Genomic DNA, 26272 nt, shown 5'->3' with positions numbered 1-26272 from the left:
CGAGTGCTCTTTCTCTCCTCTTTGTTGTTCATGATGGGGGTAGCACACTTAAAATAGTAGTTTTAGATTTGTTCTTTCTGGAGAAAGGGAGCGGCAAATCAAGCCATTGCACGGGGCGACAAACTGCCTCTTGCCGGCTCTAGTCCCGACGAACTCATAACAATCCTTCCCGATTTCAGTTTAAACGAGCCGCCCCTATACGCTTCCTTTTGTTTGGATTGGGCCCAAAAAGCAACACAACAAATACGAGTTCTTGTATAGGAAAAAAGTACAACGGCATGTTGTATTCTTTACTGTATACTTGTACGAGCAATAGTTGGTTTACAAATAAGTACAAGCCAGTTTATTATATCGCCCCCAGAAAGCAGAAAGGCGCCATTTTCCTTGATTTCTAACTAAGTACATATCCTGACTACTCATTTCATGTTTAATGTGTAGAAAGGAGAGAAGTGGCAGGGGACAATATGAAAGGTCTGCAGTGAAAACTGAATTCAAGAAGAAAGAAAGAATCGGAATTAATTAGTGTTTTATTCGTTTTTATTCATCACCTGAGAAATTTGCATTTTGGCGCTTAGCACCTTTCTGCTTTCTAGGGCGATATATATATAAAACAAATATAAAGTTCTTTAGTAACATTCTAACTCTTGATTCAGTGCCGAACTTGTCATACAATCTTTTTTTTAAAATTTCAGTTGGAAGAAAAAACGATGGTGTTGGTGTTTGATTTTGGTGGTGGGACTTTAGATGTATCCATTCTCTTAATAACAAATGGAACGTTTGAAGTAAAGGCGACAGCAGGGAATACTCATTTGGGTGGTGAGGACGTGGACAATAAATTGGTTGATTATTTTGTTGAAGAATTCAAGAGAAAGTTCAATAAAGATTTAGCAGGAAACAACCGTTTACTTCGGAGACTTCGTTCAGCATGCGAACAAGCTAAACGACAGCTTTCTTCTTCCAGACAAGTAAAAATTGAAATAGATTCTTTGTATGATGGAATTGATTTCCGGACTTCGCTCACACGTGCACGTTTTGAGGACTTGAATATTGATCTCTTTGAAAGAGCTCTAAAACCTTTGAAAAGAACTTTGAAGGATTCCGGACTTAAAACGTCACAAATTTTCGATGTTGTTCTAGTTGGAGGTTCTACTCGAATCCCAAAAGTTCAACAATTAGTTCAAGAGTTCTTCGATGGAAAGAATCTCAATAGGTCCATCAATCCTGATGAAGCAGTGGCTTACGGAGCATCTCTACAAGCAGCAGTTTTATCAGGAGTTAAATCAGATGAAATTAAAGATCTCGTCCTTCTTGATGTTACTCCACTTTCCCTTGGAATCGAATCACTGAAAGAATGCGTCATGAGTTTTGTTGTCAAGCGTAATACACCGATACCAACAAAAAAGACACGTACATTTTCTACATTATACGACAATCAAACTACAGTTAAGTTTCCAGTCTTTGAAGGTGAACGAAAATTTACAAAGGATAATCATTTTCTTGGTATGTTCCGACTTACTAACGTTCCTAAAGCTCCAAGGGGTCAAATCAACATAGATGTAATGTTTGATATTGACGTCAATGGTATTCTGACGGTAACTGCTATTGAACGGTCGACAGGAAGGAAGAATGGCATTACTATCAGCTATGACAAAGATCGTCTATCGCAGCAAGAAGTGGAGCAACTAATTGAAGAAGCAGAGATATATAAAGCAGAGGATGGAAGAAGGAAGCAAGTAATTAGGGCGAGAGACGATTTAGAGTCATATTGCTTAAAACTGAAAAAGAAAATGAAAGATAGTCGAAGGAATATGATGTCTTACACCAATAAAAATATAATACTTGAGAAATGCAGTGATGTTCTTCGTTGGCTTGAATTCAATGTGTCTGCAACAGCGGAAGACATTAACGAAAAACAGAAGGAACTCGAACGTATTGAAATGGAACTATCTTTTTGACTTTGTAAATGATCAATCGTGCTTCAAAATAATCAAAATTTGTGTTTAGTTTAGAACATATTTCTATATAGAAATGTATTATTTTAAAACTTTACTTGATACACAATAATGTTTAGTATACATTGTCTGTTTCGTTGTAGTGTTTCGTATAGTATTTGTAAAGTGCACTTCCATTAGCGTACAGTGAGTATAGTTTATGTACAGAAAACGAAAGGTAAAATAGTAGAAAAGAGCCATTGTACAAATAAAAGCAAGCTTTTTAAAAGCTTCTATTGCCTTGAGTTCTCAGTATGTTCCGTTTCTAGAGGTATCGTGAATATAATAAGTTGGATTACGAACCATGGATTACAAGAGAATTTATTACAAATAACTTGGGAAAGTATGAAAAGAAAGTTGCACTGAAAACGCGAATTATGAAGGGAAATTAGCAAATTCAAGGAAACGTAGCTGCTATAGAGATCATCGTCAGATTGGATGTCATTAAGTATAATGAAAAGATAATAGGTGTAGAGACTTTTATAGTGAGTTTGTATCATTGTCATTATGTTTGCATAACGTTTCTCTTTTGTTTTTAAAAAACAGTATGTGTGTGTGAGTGTCAGCAAGTTGAGCACCAAGAGATCCATACAAGACGGTCCTCCGGAATTCGTAAAAAAATACAATATAACAGTAAGTTGTAAGTGTTTCAGTTGTTGTGTAGTTAGTGCAAATAAACATTTATTCATTTATCACAATTAAGTTGTTTTGTGAACATTTATTCATCAAAAAACAGAACATTGGTCAACTCCGACCGGATCACAGTGAACCAGCGTTTGATACAAACTGTGAATGTGTATGTGAACAATTGTTACATTGCTCTTTGTTTAGTTTTGTTCGTGTGTGCAGTGACGTTTATTAATTCTTCTGGAACTTATGTGAATAGACATAAATGAGAACACGTTCATCAGTGTGGACTTGTGTTTATTAGTTAGTGTGGACTTGGAATATTTTTCAAGATGGAGGATTCAGACAGAAGCAAGTTAGTGAAACAACGTGGTGTGTGCAAAAGTCAGCTGACAAGAATTCAAAACTACGTATGTAATATTAATTCAACAACTACAATTAGTCAGGTGAATGTACGTAAGACTGCAATGATTAAGTTGTATAAAAAGTTCGATGAAGTGCAATCACAGTTAGAAATAAATTACGAACAAGTGGAGGACGATGCATATAGAAAGGAGTTCGAAACCAGTTACTATGATGTATTAGCGCAACTAGAGGATTTTATTATTCAGCGTAGCCAGGAATCTCATTCAAACAATTCCTCGAAAAATGAGAATCAGGTGTCAAATGATCAATTAAAATTGCCTCGTGTTGAATTGCCATCATTTGAAGGACGATACGAAAATTGGCTTTCATTTTCAGACAATTTTAAAGTTATGATTCATAATAACGATAACGTGTCAGTGTTGCAAAAGTTCCATTACCTTAGGAGTGCATTGAGAGGGGAGGCGTATGATTTAATAGCGAATCTGCAAGTTACAGAAGCTAATTATAAAATTGCATGGCAATTATTGAAAGACAGGTATGAAAATAAGCGTTTGATTGCAGCTACTCATGTCCGTAATTTGTTACATATTAAATGTATCACAAAGGAAACTACATCAGAATTCAGAGAATTTATTAATACAGCTACTAGTAACTTGAATGCATTACGAGCTTTAGATTTGCAGACACCACTAGAAGAGGTTTTGTTAGTTCAACATTTCGTTTCACAATTAGACAATAGCACTAGGCGTGCGTGGGAGTTACAAATCACAGATCATTCTTTCCCTCCCTTATCAGAGTTCTTTGCGTTCTTGGAACGTAGGTGTCAAGCATTTGAAACTATAAAAAATACACCATCGCAGGAAGTAGTGTCAAGGTCAAGGGGCCATAAAAATAGACAGAGTGCTGAACCAAAACAAAAAGAAAAAACAACCAAATCATACGTGACAACAACTCAGTCTTTCTGTAACTTTTGTAAACAAAAGCTAATACATCAGTTGTTTAAATGTCCTGCATTTTTAAACGCTGAAGTAGAAGAAAGACAAGACTATGTTCGAGATAATTTATTGTGTTCCAACTGTCTCAAAAAAGATTGTAAAGTAAAGACGTGCAGATCAGGTGGCTGTAAACGATGCTCCAAAAGGCATAATACCTTGCTGCATTATGACGTAATGTCAAAATCAGATGAGAAAACCAGTGTTGCTAATTCACAATCAAGAAATTTTTCGAGTCATTCTAATACGAATAGGGAAAATATGACACAAGGTTCTTATTGCATTTTCAAGGGAAAACCAAATGTTACTGTTATGTTATCTACTGCTATAGTAAATGTACGAGATGCAAATGGTAAATTACATCCATGTAGAGTATTATTAGATTCTGCCAGTCAAAGTAATTTTGTGACTGAAGACTTAGTTCAAAGGTTGCGTCTACCTAAAAATAAACACCGAGTTCCAATTCAAGGTATTAATAGTGTGATTAGTGAAACAAAGCATTGTGTAGATGTACATATAGAATCAAGAATTCGTGAATTTGCAATTGATGTAAACTGTTTAGTTTTGCTCAAAATAACAGATAACATTCCAAGTAGGCCAATAGATCATGCTGATTGGAACTTGCCGACAGACATAGTGTATGCAGATCCTAACTTTCACCAACCAGATACTATTGACATTTTGTTAGGCGCGGAAGTGTTTTTGGACATTTTGCGATCACATAAACTGACTAGACCAGGGAATTATCCAGTAGTACAAGAGACTGAATTTGGGTACATTTTGGCGGGTAAAGTTCCTACAACAAGAGATTCTAGTATACCACAAGTGTCATTTTTTGTGCAAGAAAGTAGCCTTGATAGACAGTTGCAGACATTTTGGGAGCTCGAAACTATACATTCAACAGTCATGACTCAAGAAGAAAGGCAATGTGAACGACACTTTGAGGAAAACACTACCAGAGATAGCAGTGGTCGATTCGTTGTACGTCTGCCAATTAAGCCAAACCATAAACCATTAGGAGAATCATATAATTTAGCTCTTCGTAGATATTACCAGCTAGAAAGACGGTTGCAGCAGTGTCCAGAAATTAACGAGCAGTACTGTAACTTTATGAGGGAATATGAAGAATTAGATCATATGAAACCAGTGAAAGAAGAACATGAAGATAATGGTATGAAATGTTATCTACCACAGCATGCAGTATTGAAACCATCCAGTACCACAACAAAGCTAAGAGTGGTTTTCGACGCTTCTGCAAAGACTTCAACGGGGGTTTCATTAAACGACATACTTATGACAGGACCAACAATCCAGCAAGATTTACATTCAATTGTCACGAGATTTCGAACCTTTCCTATTGCTTTTACGGCGGATATTCAGTCAATGTATCGAATGATTAAAGTTCATGAAGATGACATTGGACTTCAAAGAATTCTGTGGAGATATTCATCAGTGGAACCAGTCAAGATTTATGAGTTGCAGCGGGTCGCATATGGTGAAGCATCATCACCATATTTGGCGACTGCGTGTCTTCGAAGGTTAGCGGAAGAAGAAAGAAGTAAATATCCTCAATCAGCAACAGTATTGGAACGTGATTTTTATATGGATGATGTAAGCTCAGGATGCCACAACGTTGAACAGGCGTTAAAGCTTCAGAAAGAACTTATTCAATTATTGCAAAGCGGTGGGTTTACTTTAAGAAAATAGTGTTCGAACGAGCCAGTATTGTTGGAAGCAGTTCCAGAAGAACATAGGGAAATTCACTTACCGTTTGAATTTGAGTCCGAGTCAGGTGTTTCAACATTGGGTTTATCGTGGAATCCTGCATCAGATAAGCTTCTCATCACCAACAAGTTAGTTAAAGAATGTCTCACGACCAATATACCAACCAAACGTCAAGTGACTTCGACCATAGCAAAAATATTTGATCCTTTAGGACTTATAAGCCCTGTAGTTACTCCGTTCAAGATTTTCTTACAACAAATGTGGATCCATAAGATAAATTGGGATGACCAAATACCATCAGAGCTCTACCAGCAATGGTTAGACATGTGTCATCATCTTCCAAGTGTTAACGAAATACAAATTGATAGATGTGTAGTATTGAAGAATTATGTTCATGTCGAGATACATGGATTTGCTGACAGCAGTCAACTTGCGTACGGGTGTTGCATATATGTTAAAACTGTGGACATTTCAGGCAAAACTACTGTTAAACTTTTGGGTTCTAAATCGAGAATAGCTCCTATTAAAAAGGTAACGTTACCAAGACTTGAACTTTGTGCGGCAGTACTTTTGAGCAGGTTGTATCACAAAATAATTCCGATATTAAACATTTCAGTGAATAGTACTTACTTCTGGACCGATTCAAAAATAGTGCTTGCATGGATATCATCTCCAGCTGCCAGATGGAAGGAGTTCGTGGCAAACAGGGTTGCAGAGATACAGGAGATCACATCAGTCAACCAGTGGCATCAATAGGTTTACATTTCCTAAAACATTGTTCCATGTGCTTCCAGTTTATGTAAATACATACTCTACAGGTATCTTGTTTTTTGTCATGTACATTAGGTACTTTGGTATCGAAGTCCTAACAATAGGTTGCCAAGTCCGACATTGAACATTTCACTTTATCTTTTCAACGCTTTTGTCTACAAGATTGCCATTTCTGGACTCAAGCTATAGAGCGTCCCACCCTTAGATTGCAGTACAGGAGTAAATGGCAATGCTTTTCCTTATGCCCATTGTTGCCAAACTTAGCCTGAATTTTAGAACTAGTTTATTTTATTAGGTATGAATAAATTATTGTAGAACATTGTATTCCCTATCAAATAATCTGTTTTTCTCACATCGAGAAGAATTTTCAAGTATTGAAATAAATTGAAAGAGTTAAATCTTGCTAATCGCAAATTCTAACGTCGCGTTAAATATATCACGTCTTAAGTCCGGAACTCTAAGAGATACAACGTTGAAATTTATACAGCTATTAACACCATATTTGGTGCCAATGTTGGAAAAGTTTGCATTCAAAAAAACTTTTTGAATTTTAATAAAAAATAAAATGTAAGAGAAAGTGCATATACTATTGCAATGCAATATCTAAAAAGTTGACTAGTGAGAAACTTTTTTATTTTTCAGGTTAGATGGGGGTGTAAAGCGAGAAAAAGATTGAGAAAAGATTGAAATTATTTTTAAAACAATTCGCAGGTCAATATCTTTCTTCATTTAGTTTTTATGACTTTTAGTGTTAAGCATCAACTTTCCAAAGCGCGCGCATCTGACCAGAAGAAAAGCAGTGATAAATCTTGCCGATGCTATTTTCCTTATAATGTTTGTTTTAAAGTTACTGATGTAGAGTATTGTGCTATACCGATGAGTGTTTACTGTTGATGCTATGCGAGCACGAATCTACTGCTTAACGGAAGCATATTCGCAAAATCGAATCCTGGACCTCACATACGATAAACATTGCGTCAACTCCACTCGATCTTACGTTCCACTACTTACTTCGCTTGTTTTCCTTGAGTTGCACGCACGCAAGCACACACACACACACACACAGACACACACACACACACACACACACACACATACATACGTACATACATACATACATACATATATATATATATATATATATATATATATATATATATATATATATATATATATATATATATATATATATATATATATAATATGACAACTACCTATTAATAATAAATCTCCTCATTCCCGGTGATAAAATGTTATTAATTTTGTAATTGATTCATTTATAGTTCGCATGTAGTCCTTAATGCTGTTTCAAATGCTGACAATTTGAGAATAAAAGTTGGTTTCGTTTGCAATTCCACTTCTCTTATTTACTTTGAATACACAGATGAAAATGACAAAAGCGTTCATAACAAATAACTTTATGAGCTTACAAAGCAGAATGAAAGGCCTCTTTATTCTCTCCCCCCCCCTCCCCATGCTTCATTAGGAAGCAGGGTTTGATAATTCTGTTTGGTTTTGTTTCCTCGCCCAATGATTTGTATCTTGTTGGCTGTCACTATACGTGATTTAAAGTCACAACTTACGCGTTTGTTTAGAACAGATATAATGGAGTTTATTTTCATTCTTCTTCTCTGTTTCCAGACTGATATTGTGTATCTGAGGTGTCAGGAGTGAGTATAAAAACTAGAGAGGTTCAGTTCCCATTTCACCATTGCATTTGTCATCATCATCATCATCATATTTTATTGGCAGACCACTTGCTGCAGGTCAGAAACTTCCATGATCCACGGTCTTCGGTTAACTTTTTCGTCTTCACGCATGATTTTTATATTTTGATATCGTCCAGTAATTGTAGTCTCTTCGTCCCCTCCCTCTTTTCCCTGCCACCATATCCTCTAGCACGTCCTTCATGATACAGTCTTAAACATCGGAAGTGGGGAGAAGCCGCCTTCACAATATACTTTATGATATAACTTGTTTGACAAACGGAATTGGATTAGCGAATATTTTGCGTACACAGACGAATGAGCGTTCTCGTACGTCACATTTTCTCGTCACTTATCACTATCACCCTACTCCAGTTTTCACTCTTATCCAACTTCAGTAGCAGTATCTTACCCATTGCTATTCCTTAGTTTGCCGCACAATCGGTGCAGGAAATTTGTGTTTAGAACTGTTTAGCCTGCCATTTATTTCAATCATATGTTTTCTATTCGTTTCATATGTTCTCTGGATTTCGTATTGCTTCCATCAAAATTTCATTGCAATGATTTATAAACCATCATTAAAAAAAAAAAAAAAAGAACTTCTAATACACAATCGTTAGACTGTTATTTCGTACCCTCCAATTCGCCGTTTTAAATGAATTTGCGCGATTGGAATGACAAGAGAGTTGAAAATATTTGAATTTAAGAAGGATTCATTTACAGACTTATCACTCTTTCTATCTTTCTTCGAAAGAAAACATACGGCGGAAGAAATGTGGCAACAGCGCGCTCCATTTACTCTGTACTGCAATCTAAGAGTGGGACGCTCTGTAGAATGCGTCGTTTTGCGAACATTTTCTTTTTAGTTTTGTGATGATGTTCTTTTTTAGTTTGTGTGAATCTATAATCATAATTATGATTTGATAAACACTTTGTCATTATAGTTACTGTAATTTGTAAAATTATGTGATATTTTTGAGTGTATATGTGTTACTATGTACTCTGCACAACGAAGCTTCATGAGTGAAAAGTAGTATGTGTTAAGGTAATGGTAAAACTGAGTGTCTAACGCATTCCTCTAATTTTTTCAATGATTCTTGTTTGTGCATAATAACTATTAATAACTGAACTTTACGTAAATGTTAGCAAGAGATAACAGATTTTTCCTATTGGTGCAGGAATGTACTATTTACTTCTTAGTGACTTATTTATGAACAAACTTGGAGAATAAAGATATATTTAGCAATAAAAATAACAGCTTTTACAAGGTGGTAGCATCACATAGCATTAATTGTTTCAAAGAAAATCGTAGAATAAAATGTTAATCGTATAGAAATGATTGTGTCCTTTCTCTGGAAATATGACATCAAATAAAGAATAAATATTATTGTATATTCTTCTGGAACCTAGTACCTGAAACCAGAGGCGGACTGCCGAGGGCCGCTAGGCCGCAATCGCGGCCTAGGCCCTCTCAAAAAATGTTAATGAAAACGATAACAAAACAATAAAAACAACAGAAGAAAGCTAAACAATTCGGTAGATCACTGGCTATTATGCTGCCAACACACACCCCTCTTCCATCAGTAAGTTAACTTTTTCAATAGGGCCCTCTTGTTACTGGGTTTGTGGCTAGGCCCATCTTTCACTATGGTCTTTTATTATTGGAAATCGTAATTTACTTTGTGCCTGGGGCCTTGGGCCCTTCTTTCAATATATTAGGCAGTTGAAGTCCTTTCATTACATTGAACAGTTGGTGCCCTGGGCCTTTTCCTTTATGTTGAGCAGTTGGGGCTTTGGGATCTTTTTTCATTATGTTGGGCAGTTGGAGCCTTTTCATCGTTGGAAACTTGGGCCTGGTTTGTAGCTGGGCCCATATTTAACCACAGGCTGATTGGTCCTATGGATGTTAACACATCTTGTAGGCCTATACGAGGGCCACTATTTATATTTTCAGCCTAACAATGAAAATACAGTAATTTGCCATTGAAAATTGATTTGGTTTTCGACATACGAGGTGTGGCAATTAAATAACGAGACTACCCACTTCCTGTCGCAGAGGATCGTGGGGGGGGGGGAGGTAGCTAATGATGTGTTGGTGATCTTGAATCTTCATGAGCAGCCACTGTTTGTTTCATGATTCTGAAAGCTTTTCTTTTCTTTGCAGGCTTGCATGAAGAGGATAGTGTTTTATAGTAGTGCCAGAATCATGGTGAACAGTAAAGTTGAGCAGCGCATTAACATCAAATTTCTGGTGAAATTCATTAAAACACCGACGGAATGTTGTGCAATGTTAAAAGAGGTGTATGGTGATAATGCTATGTCACGTGCGCGAGTTTTCTGATGGCACAAACGATTTTCAGAAGGTACGGAGGAGGTTGAAGATGATGAACGACCCCGGCCGCCCTTTCAGTCCAAGAACGAATGAAAATGTTAAAAAAAAAAAAGTTAATGAATTTGTGCGGAAAGACAGACGTCTGAGCATTCAGATGATCGCAGACATGACGAACATTAACAAATTTTGCATGACAGTTGCATGACAATTTAAACATGACAAAAGTTTGTGCAAAAATTGTCCCGAAAAACCTCTCTCAGGAACAAAAAGACATTCGAAAGACCATTTGCTGTGACGTCATGGAACGACTCAAAGCAGAACCAGACTTGCTAACACGTGTCATCACATGTGATGAAACGTGGATTTTCCCGAGACTAATCGTCAATCCATGTACTGGAAGACTCCCACATCGCCAAGAATGAAAAAAGCACGAATGAGCAAGTCGAAAGTGAAGGCAATGCTCATCGTTTTTTTTTTTTTTTTTTTTCGATATCAGGGATACTATCATGACTGAATGGGTGCCTCAGGGTCAAACGGTGAATCAGACCTACTACAAAGAAGTTTTAATCAAGCTGAGGGAAAGAATAAGGAAGAAGAGACCGGATTCGTGGAAGAACGATGCATGGATTCTCCACCAAGACAATGCACCTACCCATAATGCCCTTTCTGTGAAGCAGTTTCTAGCAGCCAAGCGCATTCCTGTGCTCGACCATGGTCCGTAGTCCCCAGACATGGCTCCTTGTGACTTTTAAATATTCCGAAACGTAAAAAGTGCATTGAATGGAACACATTTTCAGTTTGTGGAAGATGTGAAACTAAAAATGGCAGAGTTGTTGAACAGTGTGACATCTGATGACCTACAGCATTGCTTTGAACAATGGGAGGCACGTATGCAGCGGTGTATAGATAGGGGAGAGTATATTAAAGGAGATAACAGTCAATTGTAACTTTCTTTGCAATACATCACATTTATGACACCAGTCTCGTTATTTAATTGCCACACCTTGTATTCTCCTTTATGATCAATACACTTTTGCATTCGTTCGAACCATTTGTCAAAACATTTTTTAATATTCTTGAGATACCTCCATAATATGGTTTTTGAACACATCAACTGCTTCTTCCGCCGACGAAGATTGTTGTCCACACAATTTATTCTTGACATTCGGGAACAAGATGTCATTGGGTGCCAAATCAGGACTGTACGGTGGATGACCTATCAATTCGTTTTTTTAGTGTTGAAATAATCGCTTGTTAGACGAGATGCGTGAGAGCTCGCATTGTCTTGATGAAGAATGATCCGACGTTGCTTGTTTGCTTTCCGTATTTGACCAAAGACCTCCGGCAAACAAATTGTTGTGTACCATTCAGAGTTGCCCGTTCTACATTCCTCTAAAGGCACTGTTCTCACACGACCAGTTTTCCCGAAAAAAAAAACAAACAAACAAAAAATCAGGCGACCATTTGTTTCGATGTGTTTCGAGCGCGAACAACTTTTGTTGGATTTGTTTCATTTTGAAACACCCATACAGTCGACTGCTGTTTACGTTCCGGCTCATGCATATATCCATGATTCGTCACCTGTTACTGTCTTCTTTACGTCTTTTAAAACACTGCCTTTGTATTTATTGATCACTTGTGTGCACCAATCGACAAGAGCTTGTTTTTGAGTTTTTGTCAAATTATGTGGGATCCAAGGAGAAACCTTTCTCACAGCTAAATGATCATGTTATATTTTATATACTGGTGGAACTAATGCCTAATCTTGCAGTATTAGATTTTGCACAGCATCAGTTTAAAAAAAAAATAAGAACTGATTTTGGACGACCTTCCCGAATTTCGTCAGTGAGCGAATGGCGGCCACGAGTAAAATCGCTATACCAGCGTTTCACCGTGACAAAGGATGGGGCTTCATCGCCAAATGTGCAAGTAAGTTGATCGATGCAGTCTTGTCTTGATAATCCACGTCGAAAATCGTAATAAAACATCGCACGAAAATTTTCACGAGTTAATTCAATTTTTCTGTTGTCACGCAATCTTCAAGTTTACGTAAACAACACAAATAAAGCTATTGACGAAACATTTGAAGTAGTTATGGTCAACAATGTCGAACGTTTCAATGCAAACAAAAATAGCGCCTAACTACAATCAGTGTTGCCAAGGCTCAAAATACAAATAGTGGCCCCCGTATTTGATAACTCAAAAATGGAAAAACGGGGCATTTTTAAAAATGCATTTACTTTTGCCTAGTCCAAATATCAAGTTTATTTAGAACAGAAAACACGCTTCGTTTTTGGAATTATCCTCTGGAGCACATACTTCAGTGTTGGCATGGAATTTTTGTCGCCAGCATAAATACCATAATTCTATTTAGCTCTGGAATAAAAGTGTTCTATCACAATCATGTTCAGTATGTGATAGTGCCAATAAAGTACGAGAATGAAAGTAATGGTATAGATAATTACCAGAGTAGACCCAAAATAACGTGATTGCTAATCAGAAGACAGTGCACGATGCATTGTGTCTACTGTATAAGGCTGATTCACGATACGTGAGAGGTGTTTTGATCATGTGGTGCCGGTTAAAACATCCAAGGTACATCAGCAACATTTGTAGAACTTTATACAGGCTACTTCTAACAATGTAAACAAATGACGCCATTGTAGTCTCAGTGAAATTTTTCTATCGGTCTTGGAGTCTTCGATCAATGTTTGAAAACTGACACAAGAGGGAATATTTCAACGTTTAGCCAAACGAAGATCGTACTTTGATCATAGTCGTCATTTGTTTACATTGCTTGGAGGTAACCTGTATAAAGTTCTACAAAGTTGCTGGCTGATAAACCAGTCTGAACACTAATATTCCAAAAAGTAGGAACTTTCAGCTGTGCCATCCGATATTCAGATTAGCAGGCTGACACTGTACAAAAACAGAAAATGGTGACTTTTTAAAAAAGGTTTTCAATGAAACTGACTGTAGTCTTTAAGTTTTCGACATGGATTATTCTATTGGGTCTCCCTGAAAGTTAGTAGGATATTAGTTTAATGATATGTCTCGACTTCTGGGCAACAGGGGCAACAACTTTTCTCTCTACCAAAATTTTAATCTCATTTTCAAAATTCGAAAAAAATTATTTTATTCATTTCCTCCATAAGAATACATAGAAACTTTTACAGGTACAGTGATGATGTCATCACTGAATTTCGGAACTCTGTAGGTTTGAATGGAGCGAAGTATACGCCATAATAGTCGATATTTTAGGCGAATTTTTATTTTGCTTTATTTGTACTATTGCATCAGTACAAGCCAATTTTTTTAAACCTTTCCGCTGAAGAAAGGAAGACTTCTAACAAATCAGCAATCTACTAACGAAGGTACCATCTCTTACATTGATGAAGATTATGAAATAAGCTTCAACTCTCAATACCCCTATAACTGGACAGTTATTATTGGACAGTTATTGCAGAAGAAAATAGTGGAAGACGTCAAGAAAGCGGGAATTTTCAGCATAATGGTTGATTATACCCAAGATGTTTCAGTCCCCAATCAGCTGGCTATAGTAATTCGCTACGTTATAAACTGTCAAGTATTTGAGAGTCTGTTAGCAGTTGTCGTAAACAGTGACACTACAGGACAAGGAACTTATAATGAAATCAAAAAATTACTTTCTGCCAACAATGTTTTGATGTCTGATGCTCTTTTGATGAAGCTGCTAATAGGGCTGTTCCTAATCCCGGAATTCCGGAACTTTTCGGAACGGAAATTCCAATTCCGGAATCGGAACACAGTTTCAAGACGTTCCGGAATTTCGGAACATTCCGGAATTTCGAAACGTTTCGGAATTTCGGAACATTCCGGAATTTCGAAACGTTCCGGAATCTCGGAACATTCCGGAATTTCGAAACATTCCGGAATTTCGGAACATTCCGGAACTTCTTATTGAAAAAATATTTTTTGCTGTTACCCCGAACTGAGAGGTGTGCGCAAAGCTTAGCTTTGAAACTGGATATTGATTCCGTTGTGCTGAAGGAAGGAGTTTTGGTCCACGGCAACTGGTTCGTTTCATTCTCTAGATCCGTTCACTGTGAACGATTGCGCATAAGATTTGGAACTTTGTCTGGTTATCCATAAAGTCTCAATCATAAGTGATTCAGTGTAAATTCCGTGATTTTGTTGCAGAAATCGGAACATAGAAATTCGAGCTAGTTCTTCCTTTTAGTTTGGTTTATCTTCCAAGAAACACCTTTTTTATAAACCACTTTGTATATTCTTTTTTAAATGAATACCGACTGTACCTTTTCCATTTATACGAGGCAACCCTAACAAGAAATTGAACTGCATCTTTTGATGTATGGCCATTGTTAAGTATAAGTACCTGAAGGAGGGGCAGAGAATCATTTAAAAGAAAATACGATTTCCAGTAATTAAAGGGATAGGATAGTCTGAAATATTTGAAAAAATTTTGACCAGTATTTCCGGTGGCCCCACACTAGGGTGGAGCGAAATTTTTTTTTTCGAAATTCGAATTTGGGTAGGGGGCAAAAGTTGCATCATATCATAATACTTTACCATAGAAAATTTCAATTATCTAAAATAATTTTTAGCCGGGGCGCAAGGGGCTTTAAATTTGAGAGTTTGCAAATCAATTTCCGTTTACTATGTAACTATTTAGCAAATCTTCGCTGAAAGTAGGCTGTAATTTATATTGTGGATAGAGGGCAAAAGATGCATCCTTTGTCGATAGATAACAACATGAATTTTTAATTCTCTAAAATTATTTTTAGCCGGGACGCAATGGTCCTAGAACTTGGAAATAATAAGACGAAAAGTTATCAACTATAAGCATTTTGCGAGTTTGTCATAAAGAAGCTTTTTGCTATTTAATAAGTCCTCTGATATCCTACAATGAACTTTTGGCAGTATTATTTATAGTACAGTTGTTTGGTTGGTAGTGACAGTGACGTAACTAAGGGGGTAAACGGGACTTGCGCCCCGGGCGCCGAATTGGGGGCGCAAGAATGGGCAAATATTTATTTTTACTATAAGGCAAGGAAAGGAGTTTTAGCAAACTAAATATCATAAAAAAAAATACCTCAGAAACTTCAGAGGACAACAACGACTCACCAACCTTTCGTTCATATCCATAGATCATAAGTTAGCTTCAAAGCTATGTTTTGAGGACATTATAAAAACCTTTGCATCCAAACGAGGCCGCAAGGTTAAATTTTAGTTCCAGCTTTTTGTGTTCTCATTTAACTTACATCGATTTAAGAGATTTGTAAAATGTCCGAATATAATAACCGAGACAACAGCTTGATTGTTTGTCATAATTAAATATTCTATTCAAATGCAAAAGACTGTTGATTTATTCTACACATATGCACATCCCGATATAATTTGAAAAACATTGAGATTTGCAGTTATTTCGTTCAGACTGTAAGAATGTGTCAAGCATGCTACTCTCAGATTCTTTGTCAATCAGTTACAAAGTAGTTCAGTGTTTTATCTTGTACTAAAAATTAAAATTGTACTACAATTTTGAAATCAAGCCTTACCACTTGAAGAAAGAATGGAATAGGAGAACTACTATAAGGTATAGTTGGAGAGCGTTTTGGTTTGGTTTGTGTGTGTGTGTGGGGGGGGGGGGGCGCTAAAGCGAGTTCTTGCCCCAGGCGACAACTAGCCTAGTTATGTCGCTGGCTGGTGAGTAAAAAATGATATTCGGTATTATCGATATTACTTGGACAAAGAAATTCACAAAAAAAAAAAAAAAAAACAAGAGAGCAATCACAGATTGGATGCACGCAAATGAGAAAATTCATCCCAACATTAGCAAAAGTGAAGGAGAAAACCGGCGTGACTAGAAGAAAAATTGTAGCAATTGCTAATGCGGTTTTCAAAGATTTTAAATATGTGAGTCTAGAGCGGTCGCAAAACATAATTTACAGATGTAAAATTCAAAGAGAGGTTGCGAAAATCGTAAGAACTAATGAGACGGTTAATAAAGTGAAACCTCGTGCCATCTATTTTGATTGGAAGAAAGTTCAAACGCTCGTGATGTTCGGAAGTCAAAGATATGAAGATGGAAGAACATTATTGCATCCGTGAAGGACCGGGTAACAAATTTCTCGGCTATGCCTCTTTGACCGGATCAGCATCAGGAAAGAATATTGCTAGTTTCATCTGCCGCGAATTACAAGAAAATAATGTGGACCTATCAGATATGGTAACTATCGGCTGCGATGGTACTAATATTAATGTTGGTTCAAAAGGAGGAGTGTGCTCGAAAACCATTTAGGGAGGCCCCTGCAGTGGTACATATGATTATTGCATTTCATTGAACTACCACTTCGTCATTTACTAAAAGAAATCGATAGTGTAAGTACTGGCCCTTACACTTTCCCTGACTCTATTGGTAGATCATTTGTGAATTGTGAAACAAATTCAGTGCACGACTTCGAAAAGATTTCTTCAGAACCATCTACACTCCTAAATGTGCGTAATCTCAGTTATGATCAGAGGTACTTGTGTGAAATATTCCAATCTGTCATAGGAGGAGACTTTGATAAAAGCCTGGTAGATTAAGAAACCTGGGAAACTTGGGCATGTTCGCTGGTTAACAATGGCTTACATACTGTTGCGTCTATATATATCAACGCCAAATCCTTCAGAGGAGCTCAAAACTCTCGCAAAGCTAGTGGTAAAAGTATATCCACCAGTGTGGTTCAACATCAAACTGAAATCTCTTGTCAGAGCTCCTCCGTGGCTAAACGGTTAGCGTACGCGTCTTTGGCGTGAGAGACTCGGATTCGATTCCCGGCGGGAGCTCATGTGGTTCGGATTCCACGTTAATCAGTAGGTCCTGTCTCATATAGCTTCGCTGCTGAAAGGGACGCTAACCTCAAAATCAACTCAACTCAACTCAAACCTCTTGTCAAATACGGAGCAAAACATTTGTTCTTGACCATAAAACTTTCGCGAGGTTTGCAAGAACCATACAAGACTCCAGTCAATAAAGTAATTTTCAGAAATGCATTCTATGCGAATCCTTAAAACATTCTTATTGCCATGATTGGTGAAAACAGATCAGCTACACGAATCCTTGCTGCTGATAAAATATTCCAATCCAGAAAGCAGCGTAAATCTTCTGAAATTCGTTCCTTCGAAGTGCTAGTATTAATCTTCGAGGCTAATAATTACACAGAAATGATAAACTGGAATGAATGTAACATAACAGAACCGCCAATACTGACTCATGTGACAGATGAAAAATTGCAAGAGATTCGCTCTTCAGAAAATACACGTGTTGATATCCCTGAGTTCAAATGTCATACACAAGTAGTGGTAAGATTAGTGAAAATAATTAGTGAAGCTTCTTTCAGTATATGGGGCACGAGAGAGAGATGTCTTTATTCGTTAGAAAATTTACTCGAGAAAATATATGCCTAATTCGAGACAAAGTCGCAGTATTTTGCACGAAGACGTGAATGAAACTTATGAAATAATCAATCTAATGTTGGCGGGTGGGTGGATGGGATTGAACTTGACGGCAGTAACCTCTTAGTGGTGAATTCTGGGTTGATGCAGCCTGTAACATAGAATATGCTTTAGAAATTCGTCTCGTTGCGACAACGAATCTTAACACCCTCAAATTACAGTCTACTTCAAGTGAAGAACTGTCTAATAATTACACAAATACACAATAAACATGTATTTGTTTACAAAATCTACGAAATTTAAGGCCCATTGAGCCCCGGCTAAAAATATTTTACAAAATTTCAATTTTCCATGGGTATGATGCAACTTTTGCCCCATATCCAAATTCGAATTTAGATTTTTTTTTTAAATTGGCCTTTTTTCACTTACTTATATAATCTATCAAACTTAAGGCCCATTGCGCCCCGGCTAAAAATTATTTTAGAGAATTGAAATTTTCCATGGTAAAGTACTATAATATGATGCAACTTTTGCCCCCTATCCAAAATCGAATTTCGAAAAAAAATTTTTTTGGCCTCTTTTTCACTCCACCCTACCCCACACCCCTGCTTACAGGGAGGGAAGTAGAAATTATTTGTCAATAATCTAAAGAGGAACATGATTCCCAACCCACCGACGTCCGTGCTTTGTTGCTAGATTTTTTTTCTTGATAGTTGGTTGATGGCTTGGCATTTTAATTTGTGATAATCTGCAATAGTGCACAGAATATTATTTTGCTGTCAGGTGTTTCCGTTTTGTGAACGAATAGATCATTTCATTGACTAAAGCTTGATGTGCATATGTAACATGACGTGAACACTAGAGTATAGTTTTCGTGGCATTTCAGTATGCCATAGCATAGCATACGCTATGAAGCAGTGTCCTTTTGGAAATAAGACGCTTTTGTATTAAACAATCTGAAATAATACCCTACAAGGGATAAAAGCGAATTTACATGACGTACCCAAAGCACCGAATTTATCGCGCCAAAATCAAAGCTTGGATTGTGAGCTTGTTTTTAATGTTTGGTAGGTCTATGTGAATCGGTACAATATCTTATAATTATTCACATGTACGCGCTACTCTTTTCTTGTCCTGCGACACTTATTTGAATAACTAATTAAATAAAGGTGTCTATCAGTTAAATACTAAGCATTGGAACCTACGTATGAAGATTAGTTCTAACTCTACTAATCAAAATTTTATGCAAGGTGATAAATGAATTGTGTGAGTGAAAAACATTTAAAATTGGTTTGTTGAGAAATTGTATTAAGAGTCTTCATCCCGGCGAAATTAAAATACCGCTAATTTTACAGTAATTATGTGATATCTTCAAATAGATAAAAGATAATCGAAATGTGGAACAAGAGCGCCCTAGACAATATTAGTTTACATGAGAAACTGTTGTCACGACTCACTTATGTGCTTTCGATTTCTAGCCATTTTGAAAATTGGCATTTATTTTCGCGTTTCTAAATAGTTGAAAACGGAAAGCCACTAGGTGACTTGTGATAACGGTACTCACGCAAAATAATATTGTCTAGGGCGCTCTTGTTCCATATTTCAATTATCTTTTGTCTATTTGAAGATATCACATAATTACTGTAAAATTAGCGGTATTTTAATTTTGCCGGGATGAAGACTCTTAATCACCAATATATTATCAATGTTGTGAAATTCTGATGTAAAAGCATGTTACTTTCTTTAAACAATTACATTGATACAAGCCAACAGAATATGTACATTTTCATACAAAGCTGCAATATGAAGGGTAGTTATGCATTCAGATTAAAGGGTCTGCACCGATGACTAACTAACAACAAGAAAGGTAAATGTTGAATTAGTATACCCGAAATTGTGAGTAGCGATGGTAAAAGTTAAAAATGAAAGAAATCATTTCGTAAATGTTAATATTTACATTAAAAGTATTAGCCTAATGTTCACATTTCACTCTTACGAAATAATTAATTTGTATCAAAAACTATTCGTACTTCGCGTAAATTGATCTTTACAAAAATTGATGTCTTACTTTTCTTGATGTTGTTTTTGAGTTTAACATCCCGTTCAGCAGCGAGGCTATAATAGACGTGGACCTACTGATTAACGTGGAATCCGAACCACATGAGCTCCCGCCGGGAATCGAACCCGGGTCTCCCACGCCAAAGGCGCGTACGCTAACCGCTTAGCCACGGAGGAGCTCTTACTTTTCTTGAGTAGAAAAGTTGGCGAAAACTTTCTTTCTCCTGATTTCTCAAATAAATCAGATAAAAAAGATCAATGAGATAAAAGAAGTTTGTTAAGCTAAAAGTCCCTAAAGCCCATTTTATGCGATGCAATTTTCTATGCAATCTTGCATGCTAAGAGTCATGGTTCAAATTATTTCGTGTAATAATAATTAACATTCAACTTTCCATAGTAAATTGCACGTATTTCACCTTGTTCGGAGATAGAACATGTGCAATCTACCATGGAAAGTTGAATTCTAATTTTTATTACAGGAAATAATTTGAATGCATGTCTCCTAATTTTGCATACATAATTGCCTTGTCTAATATCGTCTAAAGTCTACTTTCCCCTAATTTTTAAAATAATCATCTGGGCATTTATATGAAAATTGACATTTAATACATGCTCTTATAATATTTTATCCACATCATTGTTCTCTAACAGTATTATTTTGTAGCACAGAAATTTTGCTTTTTCTTTCAATAGTAATTTACATTTACATTTTTGTTGCATTATTTGATGACGTCTCAGGTAGCATCAGCAGGCCCGTATCCAGGGGGGTATTGGGGGCCCGGGGCCCCCCTAAATTTTTGCTGGCCCCCTAAAAGTTTTACAGTAGACTTGCAAAAAGAACTATAATATGGTGATGAACTATCATATGGTTGGATCGGGCCCCCCTAACTTCAGCCGGGCCCCCCCTAAGTTTTAGGGCTGGCTACGGGTCTGAGCATCAGTTATACCATTTAGGGTTTCAGTTGTCAAAATTTTCACAATTATGTATTACTCATGTGTACTCCTTGTACTTTAGATTAAAAATTCATTAATATAATTCCAAATGACATGACTACAAATGTTTCGTGTGCTCTTGTATTGTTTTCTTAATAGTAAAACAAATATTTTGGAATTAAAATGCCAAACATGTAAACTGTTTCCTTGTTGGTACTTCAAAATACAAAATGGCAATGATTGAAAAAAATGTAAAAGATAAAGATAAAATGCTGTACTTTATTCCAATAATTGTAAATACGAGAATGCATAACTGTTTAAGACATGTTGCTACTATATTCCATAGATACCAAAGTGAAAACGAGAAAGTATTTGGGAGTAAATTTGTGGGATTAAAGCCTTATAACAATGTTTGAGAACCATTGCCTCAGGACTGTTTCGAACTTTTATATTCAAACTTCGAACTAATATTAATATTACGATTCCAGAATCAACAGTGAGCTTCAAAATTTCAGTCTTGAAAACAGTTCCGAAATTCATACTTTTGAGCATTCCACAATTCCAAACTTTTGGAATGTTACGGAATTTGCGGAACATTCCGGAATTTCGAAACGTTCCGGAATTTCGAAACATTCCGGAATTTCGAAACGTTCCGGAATTTCGAAACATTCCGGAATTTCGAAACGTTCTGGAATTTCGAAACGTTCCGGAATTTCGAAACGTTCCGGAATTCCGGAACATTCCGGAATTAGATGAATTCCGAATTCCGGAATACGAAATCGAATTCCGAACACCCCTAGCTGCTAACTTGAGTAGATGCTATAAAGGAGTTAAAGCATTACTGGAGAATGATAATCCTGAAATCATTTACTCCTACTGCATGGTTCATGCTCTTAATTTGCCTATGACAAATTCGACTGAGCAGATCCCTGAAGCTGAAAACTTTTTTGGTATGGTTCAAACCTGTGCTGTGTTCCTTTTCGAAACTTACAAAAGAATAGGCCTTTGTAAGAAAATGATTGATGCATGCCACGAGGCACATGACAGCCTATGAAAACTTCAAAAAATTGGTGCAACACGATGGTAGAGCAAAAACGGCACTGAATGCGATAATCGACACTAACGAGTTTTGCTACGAAACAGGAAGCCTAGACGAGGGCGACTGTCCATCATCATGAAGTTCTTTTAGATTTTTATTGTTCCTCAATGATGTTGTACAGGACAGGCGCTTTGATGCGAAATCAAAATTTCAAGCTGAGACTTTGCTGAATAAATGGACAAAATTTAACACGGTAATGATGTGCTCCATCCATCAGAACTAGTTTACAGAAACGGAGCCTGTTCCAAAATACCTGCAGTCTCACGGATTGGACTATCTTACGTTCTGAAGACGTGTAGACAACTTACAGCACCAGCTTTAGAAGAAAATAGAGGCAAAAGATGTCGGTTTAGTGCTTTACAAAAATACAAAAATATTTCGTGAGAACATAAATCAATAGCTTGTGCAATCGGGTGTAGAGAATGAAATAGAAGAAAACTTTCCGCCAGAAGAATCTCAAAGAAATGCCAGGATAGCTTGCTGCAGATGAACTGGGAAAGAACTTAAATGTAAGTGAACATGGTTTATTCAGAATAGAAAACTTCAACGAAATTCAGAATACAGCTGCTACATGTGTCAGTGATAGATCTGAGCAGCCAAAAGACTTATTGTCTCAACTTCAAATGGTTTATCGCAAGCACTTATCGGAAATCGGAGCTTTCAGTGTTCTTGGGAAAAATCTAAATATAAAATAGGAGGAAATATGCAAAGAGCTTCAGCACTTCTGTCGTATATGATACTCTGTCACAAAACGTTCTGTTTTTTGATGATCCTGAAGAGAATGATGCCCCTGAATCCGTAGATGATGATGATGATTATTATTATTGTGCATTAGAGCCCGCTATGCGAGAAGGAACACCTTTGGACGGGATTCACGGTAAGAGTGATAATGATGCTGCAAACACCTTATGTAAAAATTGTTTGTCATGTGCAGGGAAAATTTTGCACCAATTTCTATATCAGTCTAGTTGTTTTAAATAATTTATACATTGTATACAAATATGCATTGTCTTTACCATGTACACATCTATGCGAAAGGTGCTTCTCAAAGTTAAAGTTGGTGAAAACGAATTTCAGAGCTAGTTTGCCTGAAAACACTTTGGGCACTTTTTTACTAATGAGCATGGAAAGAGACTTGTTAAATTTAGTGTCAGTGGACGAAGTTATTCTGGAAGTCTGCAATTCATCATCTGAACTGAAGAGAATCTTAACTTTTTCAAATTATTAGTTGTTTAGTGTTTCAGCATTGTTTTCCATTTTCAGTAAAACTGTCGTGTTCTTTCTACACGACAAAAGTTATTAGCGGTTGGGTTTTTCAAGTTTCAGTAAGCTGTCCTGTTCATTCCACAGTAAAAAGTTATTTGCTATTATTTGTTTAGTGTTTCAGCTACTATATGGCAATACAATAATAATTATAAAATATTCTCTCGAGAGTTTATGTTTCTGGAAATCCTGTGCTTTGCTGTTTGATTAAAACTTGCTGTGATATCAGATTTCCGGTTCCGTGCATGTAGCGCCCGTAGACTTAGCGCCCAGTGTTTCTGGCTCACAGAAGGAATTTTATATTGATTTTATCTCACAATCAGGGATGTCCAGTTCATTTTACCATTCTTTCCACAGGTCGTTAATTCCTGTTATTTTCTTACATCCATGTTCCGTGTACTTAGCGTCCACTAAGTAAAACTGTTATGAAGAGGGAGAGAGAGAGAGAGCGAGAGAGAGACAGAGAGACCAGCCAATAGCACTGCCGTGTCGTGACAAAACGCTGTAACTTTGGCGAAGTTGTTTTGCGAAAATGAGCCTTAAAGTTTTCATCCGAAAATGTGATCTGTATCGTGTAGAACCAGTGTAACTAGGCAATAATGGTCAACCAATCAATTTTCACCAAATTTAATCACACAACATGCATTTACGTAACATTACATGTAACCACGTTTTTCCAAAGTCAAGATATACTATTTCTACACGATACAGATCACATTTTCGGATGAAAACTTTAAGGCTCATTTTTGCAAAACTTCTTCGCCAAAGTTACAGCGTTTTGTCACGACACGGCAGAGCACTGATTATGACGCTTCAATGAATCATAACCTCCGGGAGAAAGGGTGAAACGCAGAAACGTAGTTATATATATATATATGTATATATATATATATATATATATATATATATATATATATATATATATATATATATATATATATATATATGTGTGTGTGTGTGTGTGTGTGTGTATGTATGCATGTATGTAACTGTACTCCGTGGTATGCAATGCTCTACAATATTTAAATGTACTATAAACTAAGGTTACATATTTAGCTTTTAATGTGAAAACTATGTAAAACAGACGTAATCTAGAATACCGCAATGAGGATAAGGCATACAACAAACGGTGAACATATTCTCACGACTGAGAACCGGGACAAAATGTACTGTCGAAACACCGTGATAAGAGTCTTCATGGAGGTCACGGTGGTTCAGTGGTAGAAACACTCACATTTGGTTCATAGGATCCCTGGTTTTATCCCATCTTGCGTCAAATGGGCTTTGTGGTAGTCAGACGCTGCGTGCATCGATAAACTCGGAGTTCTCTCGTTTTCTCTCACTTTCTTCATTACACATTTCATTCATTCTCACAATCACCGTCTCCTCTATCCTACTCCTATCTCCTTAATCGTGGGATGTAAAATCCAAAGATTTCATTTCATTTCAAGAGCTTCCAAACCGGGACTGTCCCGGTAAAAATCTGTCAAATGGTAACTCTGACTATATAACAACATCGGGTTTGATACTAAAAAAGAAAAATGTCATATTATCATATGGTATTACACAGTTTCAGAAAAAAAAATCTAACAAGCTATCCGCATTAAGTTTGATACATATTTCACAGCTTTATGCGTAATATAAATCTATATAGTTAAGCAATTGATATCATACACTACAAGCACTGAAAAACAACGTAACGTTCTATAATAAAAAGAACGTTGCTTTACGAACCAATAAGTTAATCGCTCTACGAACCTTATTGTACACATTATACCCTAAAGTTACAGCCTTATGCAGTAATCAATTCCAATCAGATATTGAACGAGTATGGTGTTTCTTTGAGAATAATCCATCACTAAGTTGAACAAGCGCCTTTGAAGGCTAGTCGTCTTCCATTTTACCCTCTTCTTCGGTAATTCATATCGCTGCTCTTGTTCGATGCAGTTGAAACCATGGCCTCATCCTTTTGTAATGTCCATCCACAAGGAAGGATGGACAGGTTCAACCTTTTGGAATTTCAAATTCGAAGCTTCTATCAATTTACTCGTTCGTGTCTCTTTCTGTAATTTTGCTATATGAACGGGTATGTTGCAAGGAAACAAAAGAGGCTAGCAAAGAAATTGAATCGTAAGATCACCGTAAGATGAAAGTCGCATACTTCAGATACTACCTGATGCGTAATGTTTATCAAAATAAATTAGGAATTCTTCAGTTTCTTCTGGTACGATTTGCTGTAAGTAATCCATCACTTCTGACCCTTGTCAGAGACAAGGAAAACAAATCTGTCCACCATTCCATAGAAATCGAACTTTCTCATTCTCCCTGTAAAAATTCGCCAATCCCAAGTGCTGCAGTATGTACTTCGTGTTCGTGTGACTTGTCTGGAACGCTTTGGCTTACGACTTCCCTCACTAGCCACGTCTGGTTGTGAGTTTAATTTACATATTCCTATATATGTTTGTTTTATCCCTCCTCGCTGGCCTATTGGCAAGAACGCAAGCCTTTGGCGTATGAGGTTCAAGATTCGATTCCTGGTGGGAGAGCATTCAATGACCAAAGTGGTTCGGATTCCACTATAATCAGTAAATTCAAGTCTTCTTTAGCCTACCTGGCAAAACCATGGGACATAAAACTAAATACAAACCTATTTATTTATTTATTTATTTATTATTTTTATTTATTATTATTATTATTATTATTATTATTTTTAATTTTATTTTTTTTTTAATTTTTGCAAAAGGGAGTTTTTATTATGAAGTAAAACACTATTCAGAAGTATAATATTGAAATTTGCAAGAAGAAAACTTATTTCTGCGTAACAAAATTTAAAAATTAATTAATCACAGGTAATTGTTTTAGAATTCTCCATGTCTTTTTAGGTACTTTTCACTACACTAATTAGCACTTTGATAAGTCGTGATGAAATGTAAACATAGTTTCGTTGCAATTCTTCATGTCCAGTAGGCATT

The 26272-nt window shown here is 36.5% G+C and overlaps 2 protein-coding genes across 3 annotated transcripts in view; both read left to right on the top strand.

Moving 5' to 3' along the window:
• LOC145690337 (heat shock cognate 71 kDa protein-like) overlaps positions 1 to 26272 on the top strand; it is a 237180-nt gene that overhangs the window by 166318 nt on the left and 44590 nt on the right. The gene's annotated exons all lie outside the window — the stretch shown is intronic.
• Positions 705 to 2414, top strand: LOC145688921 (heat shock 70 kDa protein cognate 4-like). Its single transcript, XM_081763088.1, has one exon. It carries the CDS (start codon positions 708 to 710, stop codon positions 1953 to 1955), a length of 1248 nt encoding a protein of 415 aa, XP_081619214.1. The 5' UTR covers positions 705 to 707; the 3' UTR covers positions 1956 to 2414.

This window comes from Thermobia domestica, chromosome 7, assembly GCF_964235325.1.
Source record: "Thermobia domestica chromosome 7, izTheDome1.hap1.1, whole genome shotgun sequence".
NCBI classification, from domain to species: Eukaryota; Metazoa; Arthropoda; class Insecta; order Zygentoma; family Lepismatidae; genus Thermobia; species Thermobia domestica.
This window is presented reverse-complemented; position numbering and strand designations above follow the sequence as displayed.

Excerpts from the sequence above, each read along its gene's own strand:
- LOC145688921 (XM_081763088.1), top strand. The coding sequence starts at position 708 with ATGGTGTTGGTGTTTGATTTTGGTGGTGGGACTTTAGATGTATCCATT.